Source organism: Mustela putorius, unplaced genomic scaffold (assembly GCF_011764305.1).
Source record: "Mustela putorius furo isolate JIRA1106 unplaced genomic scaffold, ASM1176430v1.1 tig00003836_pilon_pilon_pilon, whole genome shotgun sequence".
In the NCBI taxonomy this organism is placed as follows: Eukaryota; Metazoa; Chordata; class Mammalia; order Carnivora; family Mustelidae; genus Mustela; species Mustela putorius.
Genome location: NW_025421989.1, coordinates 36,337,885 through 36,362,929, shown reverse-complemented (window position 1 = coordinate 36,362,929; position 25,045 = coordinate 36,337,885). Strand labels below are relative to the sequence as shown.

Sequence of the window (25,045 nt, the reverse complement as noted above, 5' to 3'; positions counted from 1 at the left end):
ACAACCCTTTTAGTTTTCTCTTTCGATATAAACTATCTTGTGACTTCTCTCTCAAAACAATTTACAAGTTCTTCACTTTTTGTAAAGTCTGTAACACATGTATACAAGCATTCGGGGGAGAAGAACATAGAAGAGTTACCTATTTGGATGAAATGTATATAGGTACTCCTGGGGGGGAAAAAAACCACCAGTGTTCACAAAATTATTTTATAAAACACTCAGATTTCCATTTTATTAGTGAGGTATTCTCAAGGACCATTTGTTAAAAATCCACAGTATCCATTTACATGTTTATGTAAATGCATGTATATGTCTGTTACACTCTTTAAATTTCATTGATGTACATACATATTTACATCTGAATCGTATGTCCTCTGCTCTCAGCTTTCTTTCCTTCTCACATTAGAGTCACTCAGTATTTGCCATGTGGTTGACTTTGGGCTGCTGGTTTAATTTTTGTAGTTTTGGGGCTGCCAAGTCAGTATTCATGTATTACCATTGGGACTCAAGGCCCAGGGCCCTTCCTAAAGCATGAGGTTTGTCGTTCACTATTAGCAGTCTAGGAAGAATGGATGTGCTAATGCTTCTCTCCTCTTGGAACCATGAGCATTTATCAGTGTTTATGCTTCTTTCTTCTCTCTGTTTATACACGTATGTGCTTATTACACCTTGTGGAAACGAACAGGATCAGGTTTCCCATTCCTGTAGCTATGTAGTTCCTCATTTTGACCTTTACCAATTGGGATGTGAATCTTCCTCTTTTGAGTAAAGGTGATTTCCAAAAATGATCAGAAATGGGAATCTTAGAAAAAAGACTCTCTGAAGAGAAGGTCTTGCTGGTTTCCTCTTGTGCTGACTTTGTGATTATCCAGAGCCCTTACCACATGAAAGGCAAAGCTGTAGTTGTGTTTCTAGATGTGTTCTCCCATGCTCCCTGCCGTTCCATGTCTGTCTTTTCCTCTGCCAGTCCATTTTGTTCCCTCCCGCTGTAGCATTTGGGTTAGCTCAAACCTCTCTTCTCTTCTCACACTCAGTTTACAGTAGACCCATCTGGAGGGAATGGATCCAGTAATGGTTTTATATCATACTGTGACTACATGATACAGTCACAAATTTGGAATAGATTGAAAGATTGTAGGTCAAGATCAAATACTGTTTTCATCTTTGGAATCGGGACTAGAGAGCCATGTGGTCTTTGCAATAGCTTCACAGACCTAATCTTTAGTGTTAACCCCTTAATATGTACCTATGCCTAGCAAAAGTTTAACGAGCTCTTAAGTGTCCCCTTCTGTTAAAGAATTGGATTATTCTATCAGGAAAGAGAATGGTCTATAGTTACAGACATGCTTATTTTCTGTTAAATACGTTTTTATCGCCCAGGGGTTTTTTTTGTTTTGCTTTCCAGTTCAATTTGTAAATGATACAGTTGAAATAGTTTCTGATTGCAGCATTTGCTTTATAAACAAAAAAGAAATTTCCCACAGTCTTGCGGGTAGCCTGCAAGCTCTCGAATTAGTTGTTCACAATTTCACATTCCCTCTTGCTTCCCTTTCCTTCAGTCACACCTTCTTTTTCCAAAATTTCGGGATCTTAATGATCTTGTAAGCAGTCTATATCTTCACTTGACATGCGAATGGCTGCCTCTAAATTATTTTTAAATAGCAGGCTGCTCTGAATAAAAGACAAAGGAATCATTATGCAGCGTATACGTTTGATCACCTCCCCTAAATGAAAAGGAAATTTTTTATGAAGTCAAAGACAAAGGAACATTTTGAAGAATACTCTAATACTTTCATAACTTTCTCTCATATATCAAGAATTATTCATATGTTCCTAAGATTAATTTTTAATACTAAGTCATTTAAAGGGAGATATTGTACTACTTTATCAGCATCATTTATGAAATAGCTCTCTACCAGCAAACTTCCTTTTCTGCAACCAGCAGTGATAGTTGTATGCTTGGTTGCAGAAAGCCTATTATATATCTTGTCTGGACTCACATAAGAGCTTTACACTCCCATAAATTAACACACGTATTTTCATTTTTCATTTCATTTTTTAAATGTTTTCATTTTCAAGCCTAAATTCTTGTCAATGTCATTCTAATCCTTAAATTTCTCATCATTTATTTTAAGTTCCAACATTAACTGTTCCACTCTTTTCTGTTTAAATCTGCATGGGTTTGTTTTATGGTACAAAACACAAAGCACCTTTTAACTTCACCTGAAAGTTCTCATGGCAAAAAGAGAAAAATGATCAGCAAGGCTGTGTTTGTTGGGTAGGGGTGAGGGTTCCAGGAAGGAGGGGTTAGAGAGAGAACCATGTAAGGTTACCAACTGCTATTTCTTGAGAAGGCCAGTCTGTTTTTCATCTTTGGATAATGCCTGTTCTATTCTTCCTGTAAAATAATGATAAGTAGGTCATTTTTTTTTTAATGACTTTGCTTGACAATTAAAATCCTATTTTGGTTCCCCCCCCAAATTTTATTTAATAGCACAATTGAAAAATGAATTTAAAATGAATACATTTCCTGATCTGTCATCTAAAGAGTCTAACATATTTAGATATGCTGTGTACATTGTAAAACAATTTTTATGTAAGAGATTATTTTTTTCTATTTTATCAAAATTAGTCCGTTATACATTCACTAGAATTTGTTGAGTTTAATCATATGATATACAGTGTATCCTTCCTTTGTTACTTAACAATCCAAAGTAGAAATGTTCTTTTCTCATATTTCAAATCAAAGAAGTCAGAATCCCAACCCAGTGTTTTAATGACTGAAATCCTTAACAGTCCCAGGGAATGTGCTCATGGAACACAAGGACTCACTTTGGGCTCAGCTGGGGGACCGTGCTTCTTATGGCTCATCTACTGGGCCCAATTGCAGCTTGATAACCTGCTTGCTCTAAAACCATACTGTTTGTTGTTTGTCCATATGCTGCCTTCCTCATAGGACTCCTAGCAGCAGAAAGTAGGTATCCCTTTGTTTTCCTCTAAGCTTTATCTTTTATGCAAAAGTGTTTGGCTTTGCATGGTTCATAAGCAGCTTGATTTTCTCTTTGGCTGTTTGTTTAGATGTTTGATTATGAATTTTAACACTGCCTGACCATAAAATCAAAACATGGCTGTACTGATTTCCTGAAGCACTGTCATACAAATAATACTAACCTCCCTCACTTTCATAAGAGGAAGATAGGCAGTGTTAAAATTTTAATTGCATTTAATATTATCTCACATATGAATTTCAAGCACAAGTACATTAATTTGGGAGAAAGGGTAACATTTTATTTTATGGTTTGCTTTCAAGAAAAGTTTCAGGGTAAGTGAATTTTCTTTTGATGATTACATAATCTATAAGCAGTTTTTTTTACTCTCTATAACTGACTGAATTTTTAGTTAATTAATATGGAGCTGTGGAATAAAGCCCTGAATTCATGTGTCTCAGCAACTTTTACCATCAGAAAGATCATTTATAAGGACTAATATAATGGCTAAATTTGAATTACAAAAGGACACAATTTGATTATGTGACAACATTAAAGTAAAAAGTATGTAAAAGAATTAGACACACAAATGGTACAAGTAAAACTAAGGCAATCTGAATAAGATGGCTGGATTGTATCAATGTCAGTATTCTGGGTATGGTATTATACTATAGTTCTGTTAAATTCTTCCAATGGGGAAACGGAGCAAAGTATACATTTCTTGCAATTGCATATGAATCTACAATTATTTCAAAAATTTCAATTAAGACGATAGGATAAAACTTTATCTCTACATTTTGCTTACTGGGGGTAAGTATATAGGAAACAATGATAAATTAGAAAATCTGAATGCTAATAATTGAATACATTGTCACATCCTCTTACATTTGTTACTTGTAGCTCCAATTGCAGCTGATTTAATATAAAAATCTCACAGTAGGGGCGCTTGGGTGGCTCAGTCATTAAGCGTCTGCCTTCAGCTCAGGTCATGATCCCAGGGTCCTGGGATTGAGTCCCACATCAGGCTCCCTGCTCAGTAGGGCGTCTGCTTCTCCCTCTCCCACTCCCCCTGCTTGTGCTCCCTCTTTTCCTGTCTTTTTCTGTCAAATAAATAAAATCTTTTTTTTTTAATCTCACAGTACATTAATTGTCTATTGCTTTGTGTTGAATCATTTCAAAGCAGGATTTATCCTCTCAAAGTTTCTGTGGGTCAGGAATCTGGGCATAGTTTAGCTGTGTGCCTCCGGCTTGGGATCTCCCATGAGACTACAGTCAAAGAGTCATTCAGGGCTGCAATCTCATCAGAAGGCCCAGCTGTGAGTGATAGGTAGAGGAAACCTCTTCCAGACTCACTGTCATGGTTGTTGACAGGCTTCAGTTCCTTACTAGCTATTGAGCCTCTCCAGAGGGCTGCTCACAACACAGAAGTTTGTTTCCCCCAGAATGAATGATCAAAGAGGAAGGGCAAAAGTAAGAGTGCCCAAGACAAAAGCCACAGTCTTTATAACCTTATCTCGGAAGTGACATCCTATCATTTCTGCCCTATTCTCTTCATTGCAAGTGAGTTTATAAGTCCAACCCACACTCCAGGGAAGGGATTTGATTATACAAGGGTGTAAATACCAGGAGGCAGGGATCTTGGGGGCCATCTTAGAGGCTGCGCACCACATACAAGTTAATGACTATTAGAATGTGAATACTTCTTTGTACCTACTTTTGTTTCTCTAGATTTGTCATGTCTCTCCTGTTTTGTTAACTAGACCTATCATGGCATTTGGAAATGAAAGCATCTTGGAGGTATCAAGTAGTGATTTTCCTTAGTTGTAAAGTTTTCTATGAATGGGCACTTAACCAGATTTTTTATTTGAAGTACTTTGACAAATCTGTGCCCAGTGCTGCTGCTATTTGAAAACAGACCATTTTAACAAGCATAATGACATTAGAATTATAGCATCTGTACTCTTATAGAATCCATTTGCAGAGTTTACTTCTTTTAATTCTAAATTTTGAGATATCTGCATGATACACATAAAGAATCTAAAGGAATTATCACCATGTGTAAGTTTTCATAGCTTGAATTGGATATAGTAGAATGCTTAAGTCTAAAATACAATGTCCATTACAGGTTTCACTATTGCTTATAACTTGATCATTAACCAGAATTTGCTTTGTATGGTGGAAATAAAAGCTGTTGTCCAGAGGGGGAAAGGGAAGCATTTGACTGCAAAGGGACAAGAGGGAACTTTTTTTGGAGAGATGGAAATGTACACTTAAGTTGGTGAATTTTAACTTAATAAATTACATTTCAGCAAGCAGATTTTTTTAAACACTGTTGTGGGTGGGGCTTTGACTGAGTGGGTGATAGGAATGTGTGTGTAGTGGTTTCAGTGTTGTATAATTGGGATTGCTAATACAAGAGGAAGGAGGCTATTAGCTCTTCAGAAAAAGCTAGACTGGATTCAGATGCTGAATTTGCTCCATGCCATTGGGTTTTATATCTATACATAATTTTTTAAATATACACATACAAATTTTTGTTACTTAAATAACTGCATATGTGTGTATGCAATTATAAGATGTATGTAGTATATACATTTATCAAAATTCATAGAATGGTACACTTAAAATTTATATATTTCACTCTGTGTATATTTTACCTGAGACAGAAAAAGGAGTATTAAAATCTATGCTGAAGTGTTTAGGGGTACAGTCTAGTAATGTTGACCCCTCTGCTGCTCATTTTGAAACAAATGAAAAATAACATGAATTGATGTTCACAGTTAAAGTGTATGATTATCAACCTAATTTTTAGATGCAAACTTGATCACCAAATGAATTGTGCAGAAATTAAAATAAAATACTATCCCGAAGGCAGGGCTTGGTTACTGTCTAATAAATTTATCATTTGAAAGTTTGGACCAAGGCCCACAAAAATAAACCTTATGTGGGAAATAAAATTGAGATTAAAGAGAAGCTAGAAATTGGATATCCTCTCATTACCCGATGCAAATTATTCCAATGTGTTGCTGAGGGTGAAACATGGTTTCTGGAGGAGCCAGTCTGTAGTAGAGGGACTCAGGGTTATAGACTTGACTTTGGGGGACTCGCTCTTCTGCTCACAGCTGTGGCCCCAAAATCAGATGACCCTAGGGAGCCTCCAGTTTTGCAAGTATAAAAACACTTGCCTACAGGACGGGGTTATTGTGGAATGACATAAGGTCATGAGTATAAAAGCACTTTGGAAGTTATAAACTGTTCTGCAGATTTAAGTATCAAAATAATTGTATTACAACTTTAAGGAAATGGGGCTGTAAAGGAAGCTGTTTTCTGTGGTTACGTGTTATGTTATGAATTCTTCAGCATTTACTCAGAAAAAGTCGTCTTAATCAAACACATATTGTTGTGTCTTTTTGTACAAAGCTCCCTAACAAAGTGCAGCCTGGAGTACAAACATGAATAAAATACCCACAGTCCCACCCTTAAACAGATCACCCTCCGAAGTGAACTCGTGTGCTATTTATTGATTTTTTTTTTTTTTAGGGCAGTTACAACTTGATTCAAAGGCTTTATAGAAAAAAAAATCCTTTTCAGTTTTTGAGAAAAGTGAAGAGTTCTTTCAGATAGGACAGTATTAATCCACAAAGTAAATACTAATAGCAGTTAAGAGCCTGCATGTGTGCTGTACTGTGTTAGGTCGTGTTGCCTTTGTTATTACTACTGTCTCAGTGTTTAAAACAAACAGCAATGGTTTTCCATTGCCCCAGAAGTGTCTTTATGTACACCTACATTTGATAATGAATGGAAAAATTATGGGACATTTTGATGGGTTTGGTACTGATCTGCAGGTATCAATGATACATATGTATCAGACAAAGAATGTTTTTCTGTGGTTCTGCTGCTCATACCCAAAGAAAGAAAGAAAACAGAACAGAAGGTGTTAAAATGATCAAAGGCAAAGAAAGATTTTGAGGTTAGACCAAAACTATATGTTTATTCAATGTAGAAGATAAAGGGAAAAATGGAAGAAAAGCTGTAATTTTCCTACCTAATTTCAGAAACTTAAAATTTGGGGCATTTTTCAGAAACTGAAAAAGGTAGCTCGAGTATAGGTATGGAAAGGCTTCCTCTCGTGATTGAAAACCCACAAGGTTAACCACATTTCAGCAGAAGATAAGACTATAAATCAGTTCAGAAATGGTGACAAGATCCAAGGAGGATAAATTGACCCGTTGAGCTGATGGGTCTTGCCTCCTGGAGACCTTGGCTAACAGATGCCTTGTGCTTTCCAGCAAACCATTCACTAGGTCCGTCCGAGCAGATGAGACCCCCGGGTGGAGGTGTCGAATTCCTGCTCAACCACCTCCTCTCTAAGCTTGCGCCAGCTCCTCACAAGGCAGCCTATTTCTGTGATAGTTTGTTTTTTTCCCCTTGTATATCATTTACTTCAGGGTATAGGATCCCTGAGAGCCCCTTCCTCAAGGCCAGGGATCATCCCTGTTTTCTCAGAAGCCCCTGCCAGGCACCTGGCAAAAAGCAGGAATGTTCAATAAAGATTTCAGTGACTGTCTGACCCGACAAGGATCAGGTTCTTGTCTAACCTCCATACCCATGCATAAACCACAGGCAGCTTCTTGTCGCTGTTTCTCCTGCATGTTTCCATGCAGTAAGTCAGGCAGAGCATAGACTTCAGAGCCAGACACGCTGGGGCTGAGTCTCGGTTCTACCATTTCTAGCTGTGACCTTCCTTGACTTCTCTGAACCTCAGTTCCCTGTCTAGGAAGGTCAGGTAACATAACTACCTTACTGCGTTGTCCTGAGGATGTGCCTGGCGTGTAATAAACAGTTGAGAACTGGGAGCCCCTGTTATGATGATGATGATGTTTCCTTAGAACTTAATTCAGGGCATGCTTTGTGGATGTTTTAAAATGAATCAAATATAGACATGCCTTAAGGACATCACAGCACAGAAGAGTGACCTAGCATACCTGTAGGGTCACCCATGGAGTATGCACGCTGGTGGGACAGGAATTGCGTGGAGCTCTGGGGTTCACAGATGAGCAAGTGGTACAGCCAGAACTGCTTCCAGGTGGTTAGACTTGCCATCTCGGTATCCACTAGATACAAGGTGGTTTTATTTTCATCTTATAGTATTAATAAACTGCCACTAGATGATGTATCCAGGTAAGCGATACTGGTAGAGACCGTAAAAACTACGTAAGATTCCATTAAGGTAATGGGAGTGAAAATGATAATTGGGTTTCTGTAGTATCTGTTGAATTTCTTTAATGTACAAAAGACATTTCATTGGTATTTCTGTCATTGCAGTTTTGTCAAGTCCAAAAGTTTAGAACTGGCTTTAGTGACCCTATAAACCTGGTATCATTTAACCCTGCTATTGATATGCTGGGGCCAGTGTTCCGTGGGACAATTGGAACTAATTTTTTCACATCATCCCTTGTTTTACAAGGCTTTCAGTAAGGGATGATGAGAGCGCTGGCTTTGAATTAATTTACGGAGGGTTGTTTTGTTTTGTTTTGTTTTCCCTGCTCAAAACAAAGTGAAACTCACAAGAAGAACAGGTAGAAGGAAGTGGATTTGGTTAATACATTTTCAGGAACAGAAAGAGAAATGAGGACTGATTTGTCCTTTGTACCTTTGTTTATCCTACTTGATATCCACTTAATGTTTTCAGTGAAAGAATATCAAGAGCCTGGTAGACATAATTACTCAAAATTTAAAGTACCCACAGTCCCTTCAATAGGTAAATGGTAAGACTTTGGTACTACTCAACAATAAAAAGGATTAAGCCATTGATACAACAACCTGGATGTATCTCCAGAGGTCATCTTGGGTCAAAAAAGCCAATCACAAAAGATCACATACTGTATGTTTCATTTATATAGCATCCTCGAAATGACAAAATTATAGAAATGGAGAACAGATTAGTAGTTGCCGAGGGTTAAGAGAGGATAGGATAGGAGGAAATGAGGATGACTATAGAAGGGCCAAGTGAAAGATCCCTCATTTGGATGGAAATAATTCTGTAGCTTGCCTCTGCCAATGTCAGTACCCCAGTTGTGATGTCGTGTGAGTTTTACAAGATGTTACCATGGAGGGGAACTGGGTAAACATTCCATGAGATCTCTCTGTATTATTTCTTACAACTGCATGTGAATCCACAATTATCTCAGAAAGTCAAATTTGTTTTAAAAAAAAAAATTAGCCACAGTAACTTCCACGTGGATAACCACTTGATCTGTGGCTTACACCCTGAATCATTCGCATAATAAAAGCATACTGCAAAAAGCAGTTGCTTATATAGCAACTTTTTTCCTACTGTAAAAAACTTGGAACATATGGACAAGAACAGAATGAACTATAAATAGGAAAGTAAAAAATCCCTGCTGTTATGCTTTTGGTGTATTTCATTCTGTTTTTTCCTGAGTTTGTGTATTTTTTTTCAGTCATAACTGGGAATGTACAATTTATGTGGCTTAGCATTCTTCTTTCTTGAATTTTATATCATACGGATTTCTCTAGGTCTTCAAAATTTTTCAAAAGTAATTTCCATTTGGTTATTTATTCCATTATATGGTTGTTCTGTATTTAATCATTCTCTAAGTATTTGATATTTTCTCCCATTTTATATGATAAATATCCTCATACGTAAATCTTGGTTGTGCTTCCTATTTTTTCCTTAAGGTAGGTTTTTGTAAATGAAATTACTGAATCAAAGTACATGTGCATTTTTAAGGCTCTTTTTCATACATGTTACCAGATTGCATTCTGGGAAAGTGATACTAATTTACATTCTCACCAATAAGTGCATGTGATTGGATGAGGTCCAAGACCAGAAGCAATTAGAAACAGCATAGAGTTCCAGAGCAGAAAGATCCAAGATTTTTCCTTATCTAAAGCCAAACTTCTGAACCCTCAGCACTGTTGACATTCTGGGCTGCATAATTCTTTCTTGTGAAAGGCTGTTGTGAGGCTTGTAGAATGTCTAATAGAATCCCAGGCCTTATGCACTAAACAGACAGTAGCACAAACCATCCTCCACGACCACCACAGTTTTGATAACAGAAATATCTGCAGACTGTCAGATGTCCCCCCTGGGAGGCAAAATCACCACTGGTTGAAAACTGTTGATCCAAGACTTACACATGCAATGAGGCATTTACTGTTAGAATTTCTCACACACTAATGTTCCAATGCCTAGCCTCTTAGGGTTCTTTCTCTGGAGTATGTATGTGCATGTTGTCTACAGAGTCAAATAAGCTTAGCATTTCTTTAAGGCTGTGTAAGTGACTTTGTTGCTCCCCAGTATGTATTTTTCCCTACTAATACCTCTCTGGATTCCTGGTTGTAAGAAGAAATTTAAAGAAAGTGATCCCACTACCATTTCTTAGCCCTGCAAGAATGAGTGGCCCTAATATTTAATATGGTATTTGGAAGTGTCAGTCAGTATGCTCAGCCTTTGTCTTTGTCTTTTGAGTGAAAAGGGCCCGACAGATTGAGAACAACTTGATTACCTTAACTTCATAAAGGAAGGAGAAAGAATGCTAACTTAAGTTTGAGCCTTAAAAATCCTAAGAAGCTGGGGCACCTAGGTGGTTCATTCAGTTAAGCATCTGACTTGATCTCAGCTTGGGTCTTAATCTCGGGGTCTTGAGTTCAAGCCCCACATTGGGCTCCACACTAGGCATGGAGCCTACTTTAAGGGGGAAAAAAATCCTAAGAAGCTTATTTTACTCCGCAGGAGGACCCATCCTTCAAAGGTTTTTCCCTCAGAGCTACAGGTGGCTTTACCTTCAGTTCTTGATAGGGTATACTGGTACAGAAGGCTCACCTGTGTGATTTCTGTAATATTTCAAAAAACATTGTGGGGTAAAAGAAATGACACACTCTTCCCAATGTATAACTTGCTGCACCCAGATCTTTCAGTAGCTCAATTATAGTTGACACATTTCGTTAATTCAAGTAAGACCAGCTTCAGTATACTTCCAAAAATGGAAAGCACACAAATACATTGTCACAGACAGAAACTCTCTGAAACTACTCTATCCTTAAGCAATATGAAGTTCATTTAAGTCTATCCAGTGAAGTCATGAACCTTTGAAGTTATGTTTGTTGGTCCATTGTGCTGAAATGTAAGATTGAGGTTACAAAGGTTAGTTTGACATTGACTTTCTGTTCTGGCTCTTTCTTTTCTGTTTGTTCCCCTTAGGAGCAGTCTCACAGGTGCTGGACAGCCTGGAAGAAATTCACGCACTTACAGACTGCAGTGAAAAGGACTTAGATTTTCTACACAGTGTTTTCCAGGATCAGCATCTCCACACACTACTAGATGTAAGTCTGTCTGGGTTTTTTTTTTAACTTATTTATTTTTACTGAATTGAATATTTAGTGTGCCTTTTTAAAGTTACATGAATTTCTAGACGTCCACCATAACAGCCCATTTTCAGTCTTAAGTCTGTGAGAAATGTGGAAAATCATCCCCTTTAGATTCATAACTAAAATAAAATATATAGTACAAAAGCAATATAGCCTAGCAAGTCACTGTAAAAAGAATTATATGTGCGTATATGTATATATATGTGTTTCTCTTAGAAGAATCCCTCTACTCTAGAACACTCCTGAACAGATACAAAGATGCACGGATGTGAACATTAGACTGGGGTAAGAGTGAACAGAGGACAGCAGGGAAATAAACCATGGCCTGTGCACCCCTAATAAGGAATATTGGGCAGCAGGTGAAAAGAATGAGATGGGGGGGGTGCCTGGGTGGCTCAGTCGGTTAAGCATCTGCTTTTGGCCCAGGTCGTGATCCCAGGGAAATGAGGAAGGTTGGTAAAAGGGGACAAGCTTCCACTTATATGATGAGTAAGATCTGACACTCTAATATATAACTTGGTGACTGACTATAGTCGATAATGCTATAGGATATGATGAAATCTGCTAAGAGAGTAGGATTTAAATGTTCTCACAGAGCGCGTGACTGGCTCAGTCGGTTGGACGTCCGACTCTTGATTTTGGCTCAGGTTATGATCTCAGGGTCATGAGATCAAGCCCCTTGTAGGGCTCTGCACTGGGTTTGGAGCTTCCTTAAGATTGTCTCTCCCTCCCTCTCTCTCTCTCTGCCCTTCCCCACCTACTAACTACGCGCATGATCTCCTTTTAAAAAAAGGAACTTAGGTGTTCCTACCCCCCCCCAAAAAAAGGTTAAATATATGAGGTGAAGAATGTGTTAATTAAGTTGATTGTGGAATCCTTTCACAGTGTACACATTTATCAAATCCTCACATTGTACAATTTACATATATTACAATTATGTATGTCAGTTGTCCTTCAATAAAGTTAAATGCACTCAGCAGGATAAGGAAATGTGCCTTCTCTTTAGTGTAATTAAGTAATCTGAGGGTATTTTCAGATAAGTTTAATTTTGAGTAACTGTTATTTTCCTCAGGTACCAGAAAGCCTTTGAAATGCATTCCATTTAGTGGAGAGCTCTTAACATTTCTTCCTCTTCGTAATTCATTGGCTTCATTATCATTGACTATCCTTGCTTCACAGGATGCAGAGGGTTTTTGCAAATGTGAATTTCCCACACAAGTCCTGCTCTTTAGTGGAACTAGCAAGTGAGCTCTTTGAAGGAAGCTGTAGCGGAACATGGAGATTTGATTTATTTCAGTGGTTAGGGCATTGCTAAGATCTACTGACCTTTTAGATCAAGGACCTTTTGCCTTTGAAAGGCTCAGAGAAATCCAAACTAGTTTTCAAGGTTATGTTTTTCTGACTAATGGAACAAGGTATATGAGTCTACCCAGCTTGAGACTGCAGGGGAAATGGAAGAATATTGCTAGCTTCTACAAGGAGGGCCAGAGAACTCAGACACAGACTGGACTTTGGAACTGAGCCAGGCCATGCTTATTGCCCAGTGCTAAGCCCTTCAGACCTCACTGAAAACATGTGCTTTGAATAACTGCAGTGTTCTCGGGTCGACATTGTCACAACTTCAGAAGGGACTCCTAGGCGTTAGGAAAAACATGCTTAAAGTTCATTTGGATTTCGAATTATAAACTTAAGAATGTGTCTACAGTGTCAGGATCTGCCCTCTCAGTGCATCTCAATTGGGAAAGGAGTGCGTGGACTGAGAAGGCGCTGTACCCAAAAAAAGATGCCATGTCTGCAGAATTTTGCAGACAAATGCTACATGTGAACCCCCACCCCCTAAAATGACTTGACCGTAAGGCCGTCCCTGGGCAGTGCTGGGTTCTGAAGATCCAAACTGACCCATCCTTCAATGAAAAGCTATCATCGTGAATGATCTAAGCCATCATTGGAATGTGCTCTCATGATCTAGAACCCATGAATATAGTTCATTAAGCTCTTGTCTCAGAACTAACAGACTACATTTCACTAGTACAATCAGTGAGGTATTCAAGTAGCTGCCATATAGAGAAATGTGATGATTAAAACAATTTTTTCATACTTGAAGTGCTTAACTAAGAAGGCACGTAGTATGACCAACTCTTGAGAAAAAGCTTTTCAAACTTTGACCACTCATTTCTCTTCCTTCTAATGTTCCATAGCCCGTGCTTGGATTGGAATCATTTTGTTTTACAAAATCAACACTGGTTCCTTTTGGGGTTTTGGGGGGTTTGTTTTTAAAGATTTTATTTATTTATTTATTTGACAGAGAGAGACAGCGAGAGAGGGAACATAGCAGGGGGAGTGGGAGAGGGAGAAACTGGCTTCCCACTTAGCAGGGAGCCCAATGCGGGGCTTGATCCCAGGACCCTAGGACCATGACCTGAGTGGAAGGCAGATGCTTAACAACTGAGCCACCCAGGCTCCCCAACACTGGTTCCTTTTTGAAGGATCCCAAGTAGTGACACCTAGTAGCATAGTTTTGTGGACCATGGATTGATTGTCACTTAATCCCACGGAGCCATTTTGTGAAATGTTTTTATTACATTTAAATAATTCCTGTTCTTTCAGCAACACTCTAAACAACTAAGTTTGATGTCCTCAGTTTTAAGCTGTCAAAAAGAAACAGGATTAAGTTCCTACAGGAGACTACAGATCATCTAGTACTTTATTTTTACTAGTCATGCCTTCAAAATAATAAACTTGAAAATGTGAAGAAATATTATTAAAATTTGAAGGAAACAAAACATCTGTTGTGTTGAGAGAATTTACATTAAAACACAAGGAGAAATATTGTGGTTGTACTGAGAGGGGAAATGCTTTCTGATCTGAATTCTAGTAAAACACACCTGGTTTAATCTGTAGTGAGAGATTAGGAAAAAAAGGAAACCAATCCAGAAATTTCTAAATGTTTGCTCCCCAGCCAGTTGTACCTGGCATATATATGCCACTCCTCATTTTGGGGAGAGAGATAAAGAGGCTTAATGAAGAACTGTGTTTGGCCCAGCTTGGTCCATATGTCTGCTTTCACAAATTATAAGCCCTGTGCAGAGATGGTCTGTGCATAAAATACACAGATCAGTTTTACTAGGAAAAGGTAGTTTGACCTGTGTATGAGTTTGCTGAGGCTACCACAACAAAGGGTCACAAACTGGGTGGCTTTAAATAACAGGATCTATTCTCTCACAGTTTGGGAGGCCAGAAATCCTAAATCAAGGTGTCAGCAGGGCTGTGCTCCCTCCAAAGGCTGCAAGGAAGCTTCCTTCCTTCCCTCTTCCAGCTTCTTGTTGCCTGTGATACCTGGGGGTTCCTCGGCTTATAGATGCATCCATCCAGTCTCAGCCCCCGACTTCCCGTGGTGTTTCTCTCTGAATGGGTGTGACTCTGTGTCTTCATGCAGCCTTCTTATAAAGACACACCAGTCATTGAATTTAGGGCCTGCCCTAATCCAGTATGACCACATCTTTTTTTTTTTTAAGGTTTTTATTTATTTGACAGAGAGAGAGAGAGAGATCACAAGTAGGCAGAGAGGCAGGCAGAGAGAGAGGGGGAAGCAGGCACCCTGCTGAGCAGAGAGCCTGGTGTGGGGCTCGATCCCAGAACCCTGAGATTATCACCTGAGCCAAAGGCAGGGTCTTAACCCACTGAGCCACCCAGGCGCCCCCCAGTATGACCACATCTTAATTGCATCTTCAAAGACCCGATTTCCAAATAAGGTCACCTTCTGAGGCTCCAGGCAGACATGAATTTTGAGGGGAGAGTATTCAGCTCACTACTATGTGGAAAACTGACTTTGCCCTGAATTGATTCTTCAGGTGTGAGTGTAACTTACACAAATTTAACCTTACCTGGTCACTCATTAAGTGAACTTTGTTGGGAATTGGTGTTAAGGTGTACTTGGGTCTTTTAATGGTAGTCTGAGTTCGTTTTGGGTTGCAACTTGTGTGTGATACATTGGGTTGTCAGATGACAGATGCATTTTTAGACTGAAAAATAAAGGATTTTTCAGTTAAAAAGTATTTTGCAAATGTTATTTGGTGGTGATCCTCGATCTTCTCAATATCTCATGGAAATTTTCCTGTTGCAGAATAAATGTTTACTTTGTAAGTTAACAATGTTATGAAACATTGTTAAATGACACATTTCTCTCTCTCTCTGCCAAACTTTGACAACTAGTTTTAAACATTCACCCACCATCTGTCATACCTCTGAACAGCTGTTAGCATTCATTACAGACTGCTGTTTCCAAAGTAAATGTGAAGCCCCACCTAATTAAATTATTTTTGTTGGACATCCTAAAATTATCTTTAATTTGTGATTAGATTAATAGAGCAGACGTTCACTGCAGTAGCGACTTAACACTTTATATTGATTTATATGTAGATTTTTATTATAGATTAATTGATATTTTAAAGTACTGCATTAGAAATAAATCAGCGTCTGGAATCCTCCATATTTTGTATTACCAACATCTTTATTGCAGTTTTTTAATGTTTAGGGTGCGTTAGAGAGGTTTTTTTTAAATCCAGCACTGGAAAACTACAACTCTTGATTTACTCTTGCTTTTTTGAGATGATATTAAATTAGTAGTCCTATTTTGGAACAGCTTATTTTTAGAACTCAAAGGTTTCCTAAAGTGGGAAAAACTGGAACTTCTGCAATGATTTGATTTTTCCAGCAATTTGGGGTTTAAGAAGTAAGTTGATACACTGTTAAGTTTGGATGTTTAAATAGATTACCAGTCAGGAAATGCCAAAGCTAAGTTTCCCATGAATTCGTATTCCAGTCGAGTTAGACTTAACTGTCTAGACTATTAAGGCCTGTGGACCTGCTGAACTACTGGGACCTTCTCAGGGTCCCTGCTAGTCTTGAGCATGAGCTTCAGCAGATATGAAAAACCAGCTGGGTAGTGGGCCAGTGGTATGCCTTTGTGCTACTTACCTCCTGGGGCTGGAGACTGAAATGCATTGCTGCTCACTGTGGGTATAAGGATCTCCCTTTCCACTCTTTCTAACTGGTGGGCAAAAACTTCCATATCGGTTTCTATAATATAGATAAACTAGTATATAACTGTAACTAATGCCCAAGTATTAGTGTCAGTAGAAAATTACCACTTGACACAAAATTCCTAGGGTAAAGAGAACTAGAAATAGCATATATCCTGAATATTTTCAAAGTAGTTTTTCTTCATTCTTAATGAAGATATCAACAAACCTAGCCAAAAAAAGAAAGGCTACTAAGTATATGTTCATCCATTAAGCAGCAGTAGTAAACAGATACAACCAGAAAAAAAGCAAGTATTGTCTACTCTTACCATTTCTATTCAACATTGTGTTGGAGGTTCTGGCCAGTGCAGTAAAGCCAGAAAAAGAAATTCAAGGTTATGCAGATAAGAAAAGAAGAAGTAAAACCATTTTCTCACAGAGATATGTTCTTTTTTTTTTTTAATTTATTTGACAGACAGAGATCACAAGTAGGCAGAGAGGCAGTCAGAGAGAGAGGAAGGAATGCAGGCTTCCTGCTGAGCAGAGAGTCCGATGTGGGGCTCGATCCCAGGACCCTGGGATCATGACCCGAGCCGAAAGCAGAGGCTTTAACCCACTGGGCCACCCAGGCACCCCAGAGATACATTCTTGTATGTAGAAAAGCCTAAGGAATCTACCAAAAAAATCTATTAGAACTTGGGCGCCTGGGTGGCTCAGTGGGTTAAGCTGCTGCCTTTGGCTCAGGTCATGATCTCAGGGTCCTGGGATCGAGTCCCACATCGGGATCTCTGCTCAGCAGGGAGCCTGCTTCCCTCTCTCTCTGCCTGCCTCTCCATCTACTTGTGATTTCTCTCTGTCAAATAAATAAATAAAATCTTTTTTAAAAAATCTATTAGAACTAATAGGCAAGTTCAGCAAGACTGCAGGATAAAAGATCAATATACAAAAATTAACTGTATTTCTACATAGTAGTAAATCATGTGAATGTAACTACAAAATCAGTAGTTTTATAAGTAGTAAATCATGTGAATGTAAAATTAAAGGAATACAATACCACTGAAAAGAATAAAATATTTGGTGACTTGAACAAAAGAAGTTTAGGACTCACACACTGAAAACTACAAATGGCTGAAAGACAGTAAAGAAGGTCACAATAAATGAACCATCACTCTGACTATAAACAGCTTTATCCAGTCTCTGGGAGTTGTCCCTGTGTCCTGACACCAGTCCAGCAAAACCAGACTGCCTGCCCTCAGCAGTGCCCAAAGCCCACCATGAAGGGGTCATCCTAGCAGATTTCACAGAGTCAGCACACTGACTTCCTCTTCTCAGCAGTTCATGCTAGGGCTAAGAACTTACCGCTTACTGACTTGAGAATGCTAAATTTGCTTTTCTGTCCCAAGAACTGTTTTTATTAACCAGTGCATTGTTGTGCCTCATGAAAGAAGCCCAAACTGACTTTTTTCTAATTTAAAAACACTATGAGGGACGCCTGGGTGGCTCAGTTGATTAAGCCGCTGCCTTCGGATCTGGTCCCACATCGGGCTCCTTACTCAGCGGGAAGTCTGCTTCTCCCTCTGCCTCTGCCTGCCACTCTGCCTGCTTGTGCTCTCTCTATGACTGATAAATAAATAAATAAATAAATAAATAAATAAATAAAGTCTTTTTGAAAAATTAAAACACTATGAATTACCTAATTTTATCTGTTTTTTCAATTAGGGGATTACCCTCTCAGAGCAATGTGTTTCAGCTATTCATTTCTTTTACATGCAAATACATATTTGTCATTTCCCAAAATTCAGATATGACCTAATACCAATATTTTTGCCTTTTTACTGTGGTAAAATATACCTGACATAAACATACCATGGTAACCATTTTCAGCGTACGATTCGGTGACATTAAGTACGTTCACACTGTTGGCGCAACCATCACCACCGTCCATCTCCAGAACTCCTTCCAGCTTCCGCAACTGAAACCCCTGTACCTATGAAACAGCAACCCACCAGTTCCTTCTCTTCCCCAGCCCCTGCTGACCACCACTCTACTTTCAGCCTCAGGGACTCTGACTAGCGTAGATACCTCTTGTAAGTGGAATCCTACATCATTTGCTCTTCGATGACTGCCTGGCTTATTTCACCTCATCTAGTATCCTCAGTGTTCATTCAGGCTGTAGCATGTGTCACTCTCTCCTTCCTTTTCAAGGCTCGAAACTGTTCCCTCGTAGGTATACACCACATTTGGTTTATCCATTCACCCAATATGAATGCTTTTTGATAGACCACTGTATAACAGAGAAGACCAAATTCTGAAAACTAAGCCTGTTCAGTAGTAGGGAATCCAGCCTTCATTCCATCCCCTGGGCAGTTGCTCTCCGTGGGGCACCATGTTAACTCCTGTGTTCTACATCTTTCTGAAAGGAATGTGTGATTTTCACTGAAACTATGATTAACCATAGGAGTCTCTCTGGTTCCCTTATTTGTTCAGACGAATTACTTCTTAAAACAGGGACTGGAATGTACTCTGAAATACCAAGAGTAATGAATCAGCTTGTCCCTGGTCCCAGTGTTGGCCACTGAGTGCCCCTCTCTTTTTATGGCACCACAGTCAACTTTATCAGAAGGCAGAGGAATGTTCAAAAAGCCATCACAGTGCACAAGGCCTGATTCTTCTTCATGCTGTTCTCAAGGAAGGGAGGATTTTTCCCCCAGAAAGGAATGTGACATGCTCACTTGAAGAATATTTGATGGGGTTGGCTTGCAGCATTCCTAATCCAAGAACATAGCTGCTTTCTCCTCTTTCTGGCCGATCTAACACTGTCTCATTAAAACCTCTTCTGCCGAACTCATTTGTTCTCTTTTAACTTGCCGCAATAGAAATCCATTTTTGCAGGGTGCCTGGATGGCTGAGTTGGTTAAGCATCTGCCTTGGGCTCAGGTCATGATCCTGGAGTCCTGGGATCAAGCCCCAGGTAGGGCTCCCTGCTCTGTGGGGAGTCTGCTTCTCCCTCTGCCCCTCCCTGCTTCTCATGCTCTCACTCTCAAATCTTTTAAAATAAATTTTAAAAAATTTTTTTAAAGAAATGAGGCTTCAACACTTCTTTAATGTTAGTGTTTTAATGGGAAAGAAATTCATATCCTAGTGAAATTTCTCATAGGTAGGCAGATGCTTGTATCTGGTATTAAAAAGTTCCATATTTCAGAAAGCTTGAGTAAAAGCAGAATAAAGCCTCCTGCATCATCTAAGTGGTGGTGTTCCCTTATGCTTTCTTTTGCTTGCTCAAGAATAGGCATTATGAGGGCACCTGGATGGCTCAGTGGGTTAAAGCCTCTGCCTTCAGCTCGGGTCATGATCCCAGAGTTCTGGGATCGAGCCCCACATCAGTCTCTCTGCTCAACAGGGAGCCTGCTTCCCCCTCTCTCTGCCTGCCTGTCTGCTTACTTGTGATCTCTCTTTCTCTGTCAAATAAATAAATAAAATCTTTGAAAGAAAAAAAAAGAATAGGCATTATGATTTGTTTCTTACCAGGCTTAATTTCAGAGTTAATTGCCAACTGAAAAAGGCCGACAGAACAGTCATGTTAGGTCATCTGAGGCCACTGCTTGAGTTTCTCAGAAAGAACTGTCAGCTGCCCAGAATCTGCCACAGTGGCCTATATTGTTAGGCCACCGAAGGGATGGTCTTTTTAGACGGAACTAGGAGCTCAAGCAAGTCTTAATTTCTTGGTTTCAAAAATAAATCTCCATAAGTTCTAATGGGCAGGAAACAAAAGCAGCTCTGTACACAGACAACTAAAACCTAAATCAAACAAGGGCCTCCTTTGGGGTACTTTCACTGTCAAAATCCGCAGTATTTTGTATCCCTCTGAAGAACTCAAATTGGCCCAGGTGAACTGATTGTTCAGTTTCCTTTTTTGCTATCAGAGGAAAACTTCCATAATTGATTTAGTTACAGTAGCATATGAGTAAGCCAGCTGGGCCCCTTCTTAAGACTTCAGGTAAGGTTATATACCCCATCATGATTTTCTAAAGCTTGATTTAAGCTAGCATTTCACTACCAGACCATTAGGCTAACGTTTTCCTGAAACATCTAACTCAAGGGCTCCCAGGACCATTCTTACTGGGCATGAAATCAGATACGTATTTCTAACTTTACCCAAAATAACCTGGGCCATAGCAATGGTGGGCAGCCCCTGAACCTTTCTCCAGGGTAAATCTAACTTCCAGGAGCACCTGGGTGGCTCAGTCATTAAGCATCTGCCTTCGGCTCAGGTCATGATCCCAGGGTCTTGGGATTGAGCCCCTCATCAGGGGGAGCTCAGTGGGGAGCCTGCTTCTCTCTCCCACTCCACCCTGCTTGTGTTCCCTCTCTCGCTAAGTCTATCTCTATCAAATAAATAAATAAGTCCTTTAAAAATAAAATTTATGAAATTTAGCTATTTACATGTTTTCTGACTTTTCAGAGGGAAAGTCAGCACAAAATAGAAATTGTGAATGATAGCGCACAAATGAAATGAAAGCATATTCTTCAAATGAATGGAGTGTATTATCTCCATACAAATGGAGATTCATCTGTGAAACTAATCTTTGAGGGCTTCCTTCAACTATTTTTTAAAAATTAAAATGATTTTTAGAAGTTTTATGGAATATTAATTCTTAGGAAAAACGATTTTCAGTGCAGAGAGGAAAGGTATTTTTTTAATCCCATAAAAGAAAAATGTCCTGGGTGGTTTTAATTTCTTTTTGTAAATCATAATATCTCAATGCATAATCATTCTTAGATTTGTGAGCAGGATAGGTTATAGAAGTTCATTGCAAAGTTTCATTGTAGCTTCTTAAATTTTTGAAAACCCCATTTTATATTTTTTATCTTACATTAGTCATCATACAATACATCATTAGTTTTTGATGTAGTGTTCCAAGATTCATTTTTTGCATATAACACCCAGTGCTCCATGCAGTACATGCCCTCCTTAATATCCATCACCAGGCTCACCCATCCCTCCTCCCCGCTCCCCTATAAAACCTTCAGTTTGTTTCCTGGAGTCCACAGTCTCTCGTGATTTGTCTCCCCCTCTGATTTCCCCCGCTTCATTTCTCCCTTCCTTCTCCTAATGTCCTCCATGCTATTCCTTATGTTCCACAAATAAGTGAATCCATATGATAATTGACTTTCTCTACTTGACTTATTTCACTCAGCATAATCTCCTGCAGTTCCGTCCATGTTGATGCAAAAGTTGGGTATTCATCCTTTCTGATGGCTGCATAATATTCCATTGTATATATGGACCACATCTTCTTCTTCTTTTTTCTTTTTTTTTTTTTTTTTTTAAGGACCACATCATCTTTATCCATTCATCTGCTGAAGGGCATCTTGGCTCTTTCCACAGTTGAGCTATTGTGGACATTGCTGCTGTGAACATTGGGGTGCATGTGGCCCTTTTCACTGCATCTCTATCTTTGGGGTAAATACTCAGTAGTACAATTGCTGGGTCATAGGCTAGCCCTATTTTTAACTTTCTGAGGAACCTCCACACTTTTCCAAAGTGGCTGTACCACCTTGCATTCCCACCAACAGGGACAGTGTAAGAGGGTTCCCCTTTCTCCACAACATCTCCAACATTTATTATCTCTTGCCTTGTCCATTTTTGCCATTCTAACTGGTGTAAGGTGGTATCTCAAGGTGGTTTTGATTTGAATTCCCCTGATGGCTAATGATGATGAACATTTATTCATGTGTCTGTTAGTCATTTGTATGTCTTCTTTGGAGAAGTGTCTGTTCATATCTTCTGCCCATTTTTTGACTTAATTATTTGTTTTTTAGGTGTTGCATTTGAGTGAGAAGTTCTTTATATATACTAGATAGCATTCCTTTATCTGTAGTGTCATTTGCAAATATGTTCTCCCATTCTGTGGGTTGCATCTTTTTTTGTTGACTGTTTCCTTTGTTGTCCAGAAGCTTTTTATCTTGATGAAGTCCGAGGAGTTCATTTTCACTTTTGTTTTCCTTGCCTTTGGAGACGTGTCTTGAAAGAAGTTTCTGTAGCTGATGTTGAAGAGGCTACTGCCTATGTTCTCCTATGTTTTAGGACTTTGATAGATTCCTGTCTCACATTGAGGTCTTTCATCCATTTAGAGTTTATCTTTGTGTATGGTGTAAGCGAATGGTTGAGTTTCATTCTTCCGTATATAGCTGTCCAATTTTCCCAGCACCATTTATTGAAGAGATAATCTTGTTTCCATTGGATATTTTTTCCTGCTTTGTCAAAGATTAGTTGACCATAGAGTTGAGGGTCCCTCCATATCTGGGCTCTCTACTCTGTTCCACTGATCTATGTGTCTGTTTTTGTGCCAGTACCATGCTGTTTTGGTGATCGCAGCTTTGTCATATAGCTTGAAATCAGGCAACATGGTGCCCCCAGCTTAGTAGTAAATCACCTTTTCATAGTAAATCACCTTTCCCTCACAGTTTGCCAGATTTCAAACGTATTTTTTTTAAAGTATTGTTGAAGGACGCCTGGGTGTCTCAGTGGGTTAAGCCTCTGCCTTTGGCTTAGGTCACGATCTCTGGGTCCTGGGATCAAGTCCCACATCGGACTCTCTGCTTGGCAGGGAGCCTGCTTCCTCCTCTTTCTCTGCCTACTTGTGATCTCTCTCTGTCGAATAAATAAATAAAATCTTTAAAAAAATACTGTTGGATATCAACAGCTGCCCCAAGGTTCACCAAAAAGAAGTGACACACTGAAGCTTGTTTCTAATCACTGAGCTTCTTCAGATAACTCAGAAACTGTACAGAAAGTTCTATTTTAAATAAGATGCCCTGTTTCCAAGGGCAAGTCATTCCCATTATTGTTATGCAGTGTAAATCCATGAACAGCATTATCATCTGTTGTACCAGGATCACAGACACACTTCATTACATACTTTTCAGGTAAATATTTGACTCTTAAAAATTTGAATTCCTTTCCAGCAGGCAGCTTGTTCAGTCTCTTTGAAGGAAGTGGTAAGAGGGTGGTTGCTCATGAACTTGAGTGGTGTTCCTACAACTCTACAAAGCCATTCGCTATTTGGCCCATGTCTGCAGTCTCGTTGCAAAAGTTATCTTCTTATCTCAGCCAATACGCATTCTGGTCCTGAGATTTGGTTTCCTCTGTGCTAAAGTTAGTGGGACATACAACCCCATGAGAGTAACTTTATGGTTCCCTGCCAACCATTCCATTTTAAATGTTGATCTTGCTGAATGCTGCATATAAACCGGGAACAAAACAAAGGCTTCTGTTTGAGGGCTAGAAACCAGAAGAGCATGAGATATGATGGCGTATGGTTTAAAAAAAAAAAAAGAGGAAACTTAATTTAGTGTATTGGATGTGAATAAAAAGTGACATCTTATCAGATTTCATCTTTATGTTTGGAAGTACACTCTCAGGAAAGTTGAATTTAATATTACCACCAACTTTAGTCCACTCTGTTTAAAATAGCCCATCTCCAATGTAGAATTGTGGCCTCCTAACAGAACTGTACTTTTATTTCTTAAGGCAGAAAGATTAAGCATGTGCACCTAGCTGTGTGTGGCCATATCTGACCCAGCGCCAGAGACGAGCAGAGAATAGTGTGTCTGAGACAGCGTCTAACAGTCTGTTCCCCTTACATCTGTCCACATTTCCTTGTTCTGGGGTGTGTGTGTGTGTGTGTGTGTGTGTGTGTGTGTGTGTGTGTGTTTTAATAAAAAGTGCTGAAGTTGGGGAACCTTAACTTCATTGGAAAGAGAGAACAGTAACTCATTCTTGTTTTCTCTCTAGGGATAACTTTTTTCCTAAAGATTTTTATTTATTGAGCAAGAGAGCAAGCATGAACAGGGCGAGGGACAGAGGGACAGGGAGAAGCAGGCCCCCTGCTGAGCAGCGATTCCCAGGCCCCTCTCTAGGGATAAATTATTAACATTCTTCCCTCCTTCTGCCTCATCTCCTACTCCTCAGCTTTACAAATACACTTGATACCTTTAAACTGAGGGTTACCAGAGGGGAGGCAGGCAGGGGAATGGGGTAAATAGGGGATGGGATTGAGGCGGGCACTTGTGATGAGCTCTGGGTGATATGTGGAAGTGTTGTGTCGCAGTGGTACACCTGGAACTCATATAACACTGTATGTTAACTGGAAGTAAGAACTTAGGAGGCGCCTGGATGGCTCAGTTGGTTAAGCATCCAAGTCCTCAGTTTGGCTCAGGTCATGATCTCAGAGTCATGAGATCGAGCCCCGCATCAGGTGCCACACTGTGGAGGCTACCTAAGATTCCCTATCTCCCTCTTCACATCTTCCCCCACCCCCACCCCACCACACTCACTCTCTGTGGGAAAAAAAAAAAGAAAAATGAAACAAAGTTCAAAAACAAATACACTTGATATCTTCAAATAGCAGGAAAGCAGATAGCAGAAAGAAATATATTTTACCATTTCAATCCACCATGAACTTAAGCTTCTCGAGCAGGGGTTGGCAAACTGTGGTGCTCAGGCCAAATCCGGCCAGCCACCTATTTTTGGAAATAAAGTTTTATTGGAACACTGCCATGTCCATTCACTGATGGGTTGTTAATGGCCGCCTTTGCATACACGGCAAGGCTGAGTGGCTGACAGAATCCTTACCGCCA

General features: G+C 39.4%; 1 protein-coding gene across 13 annotated transcripts in view; it reads left to right on the top strand.

Moving 5' to 3' along the window:
* Positions 1-25,045, top strand: part of CASK (calcium/calmodulin dependent serine protein kinase) — a 362,863-nt gene that overhangs the window by 276,012 nt on the left and 61,806 nt on the right. For 9 of the 13 annotated variants that reach the window (XM_013057510.2, XM_004754920.2, XM_045089473.1 and 6 more), the window contains exons 11-12: positions 2,957-2,974; positions 11,215-11,336. In XM_013057510.2, the coding sequence (XP_012912964.1) occupies positions 2,957-2,974; positions 11,215-11,336 (140 nt within the window). The remainder of the gene's footprint in view (positions 1-2,956; positions 2,975-11,214; positions 11,337-25,045) is intronic. The other 4 variants (XM_013057511.2, XM_004754924.2, XM_004754921.2 and 1 more) reach the window with 1 other exon arrangement.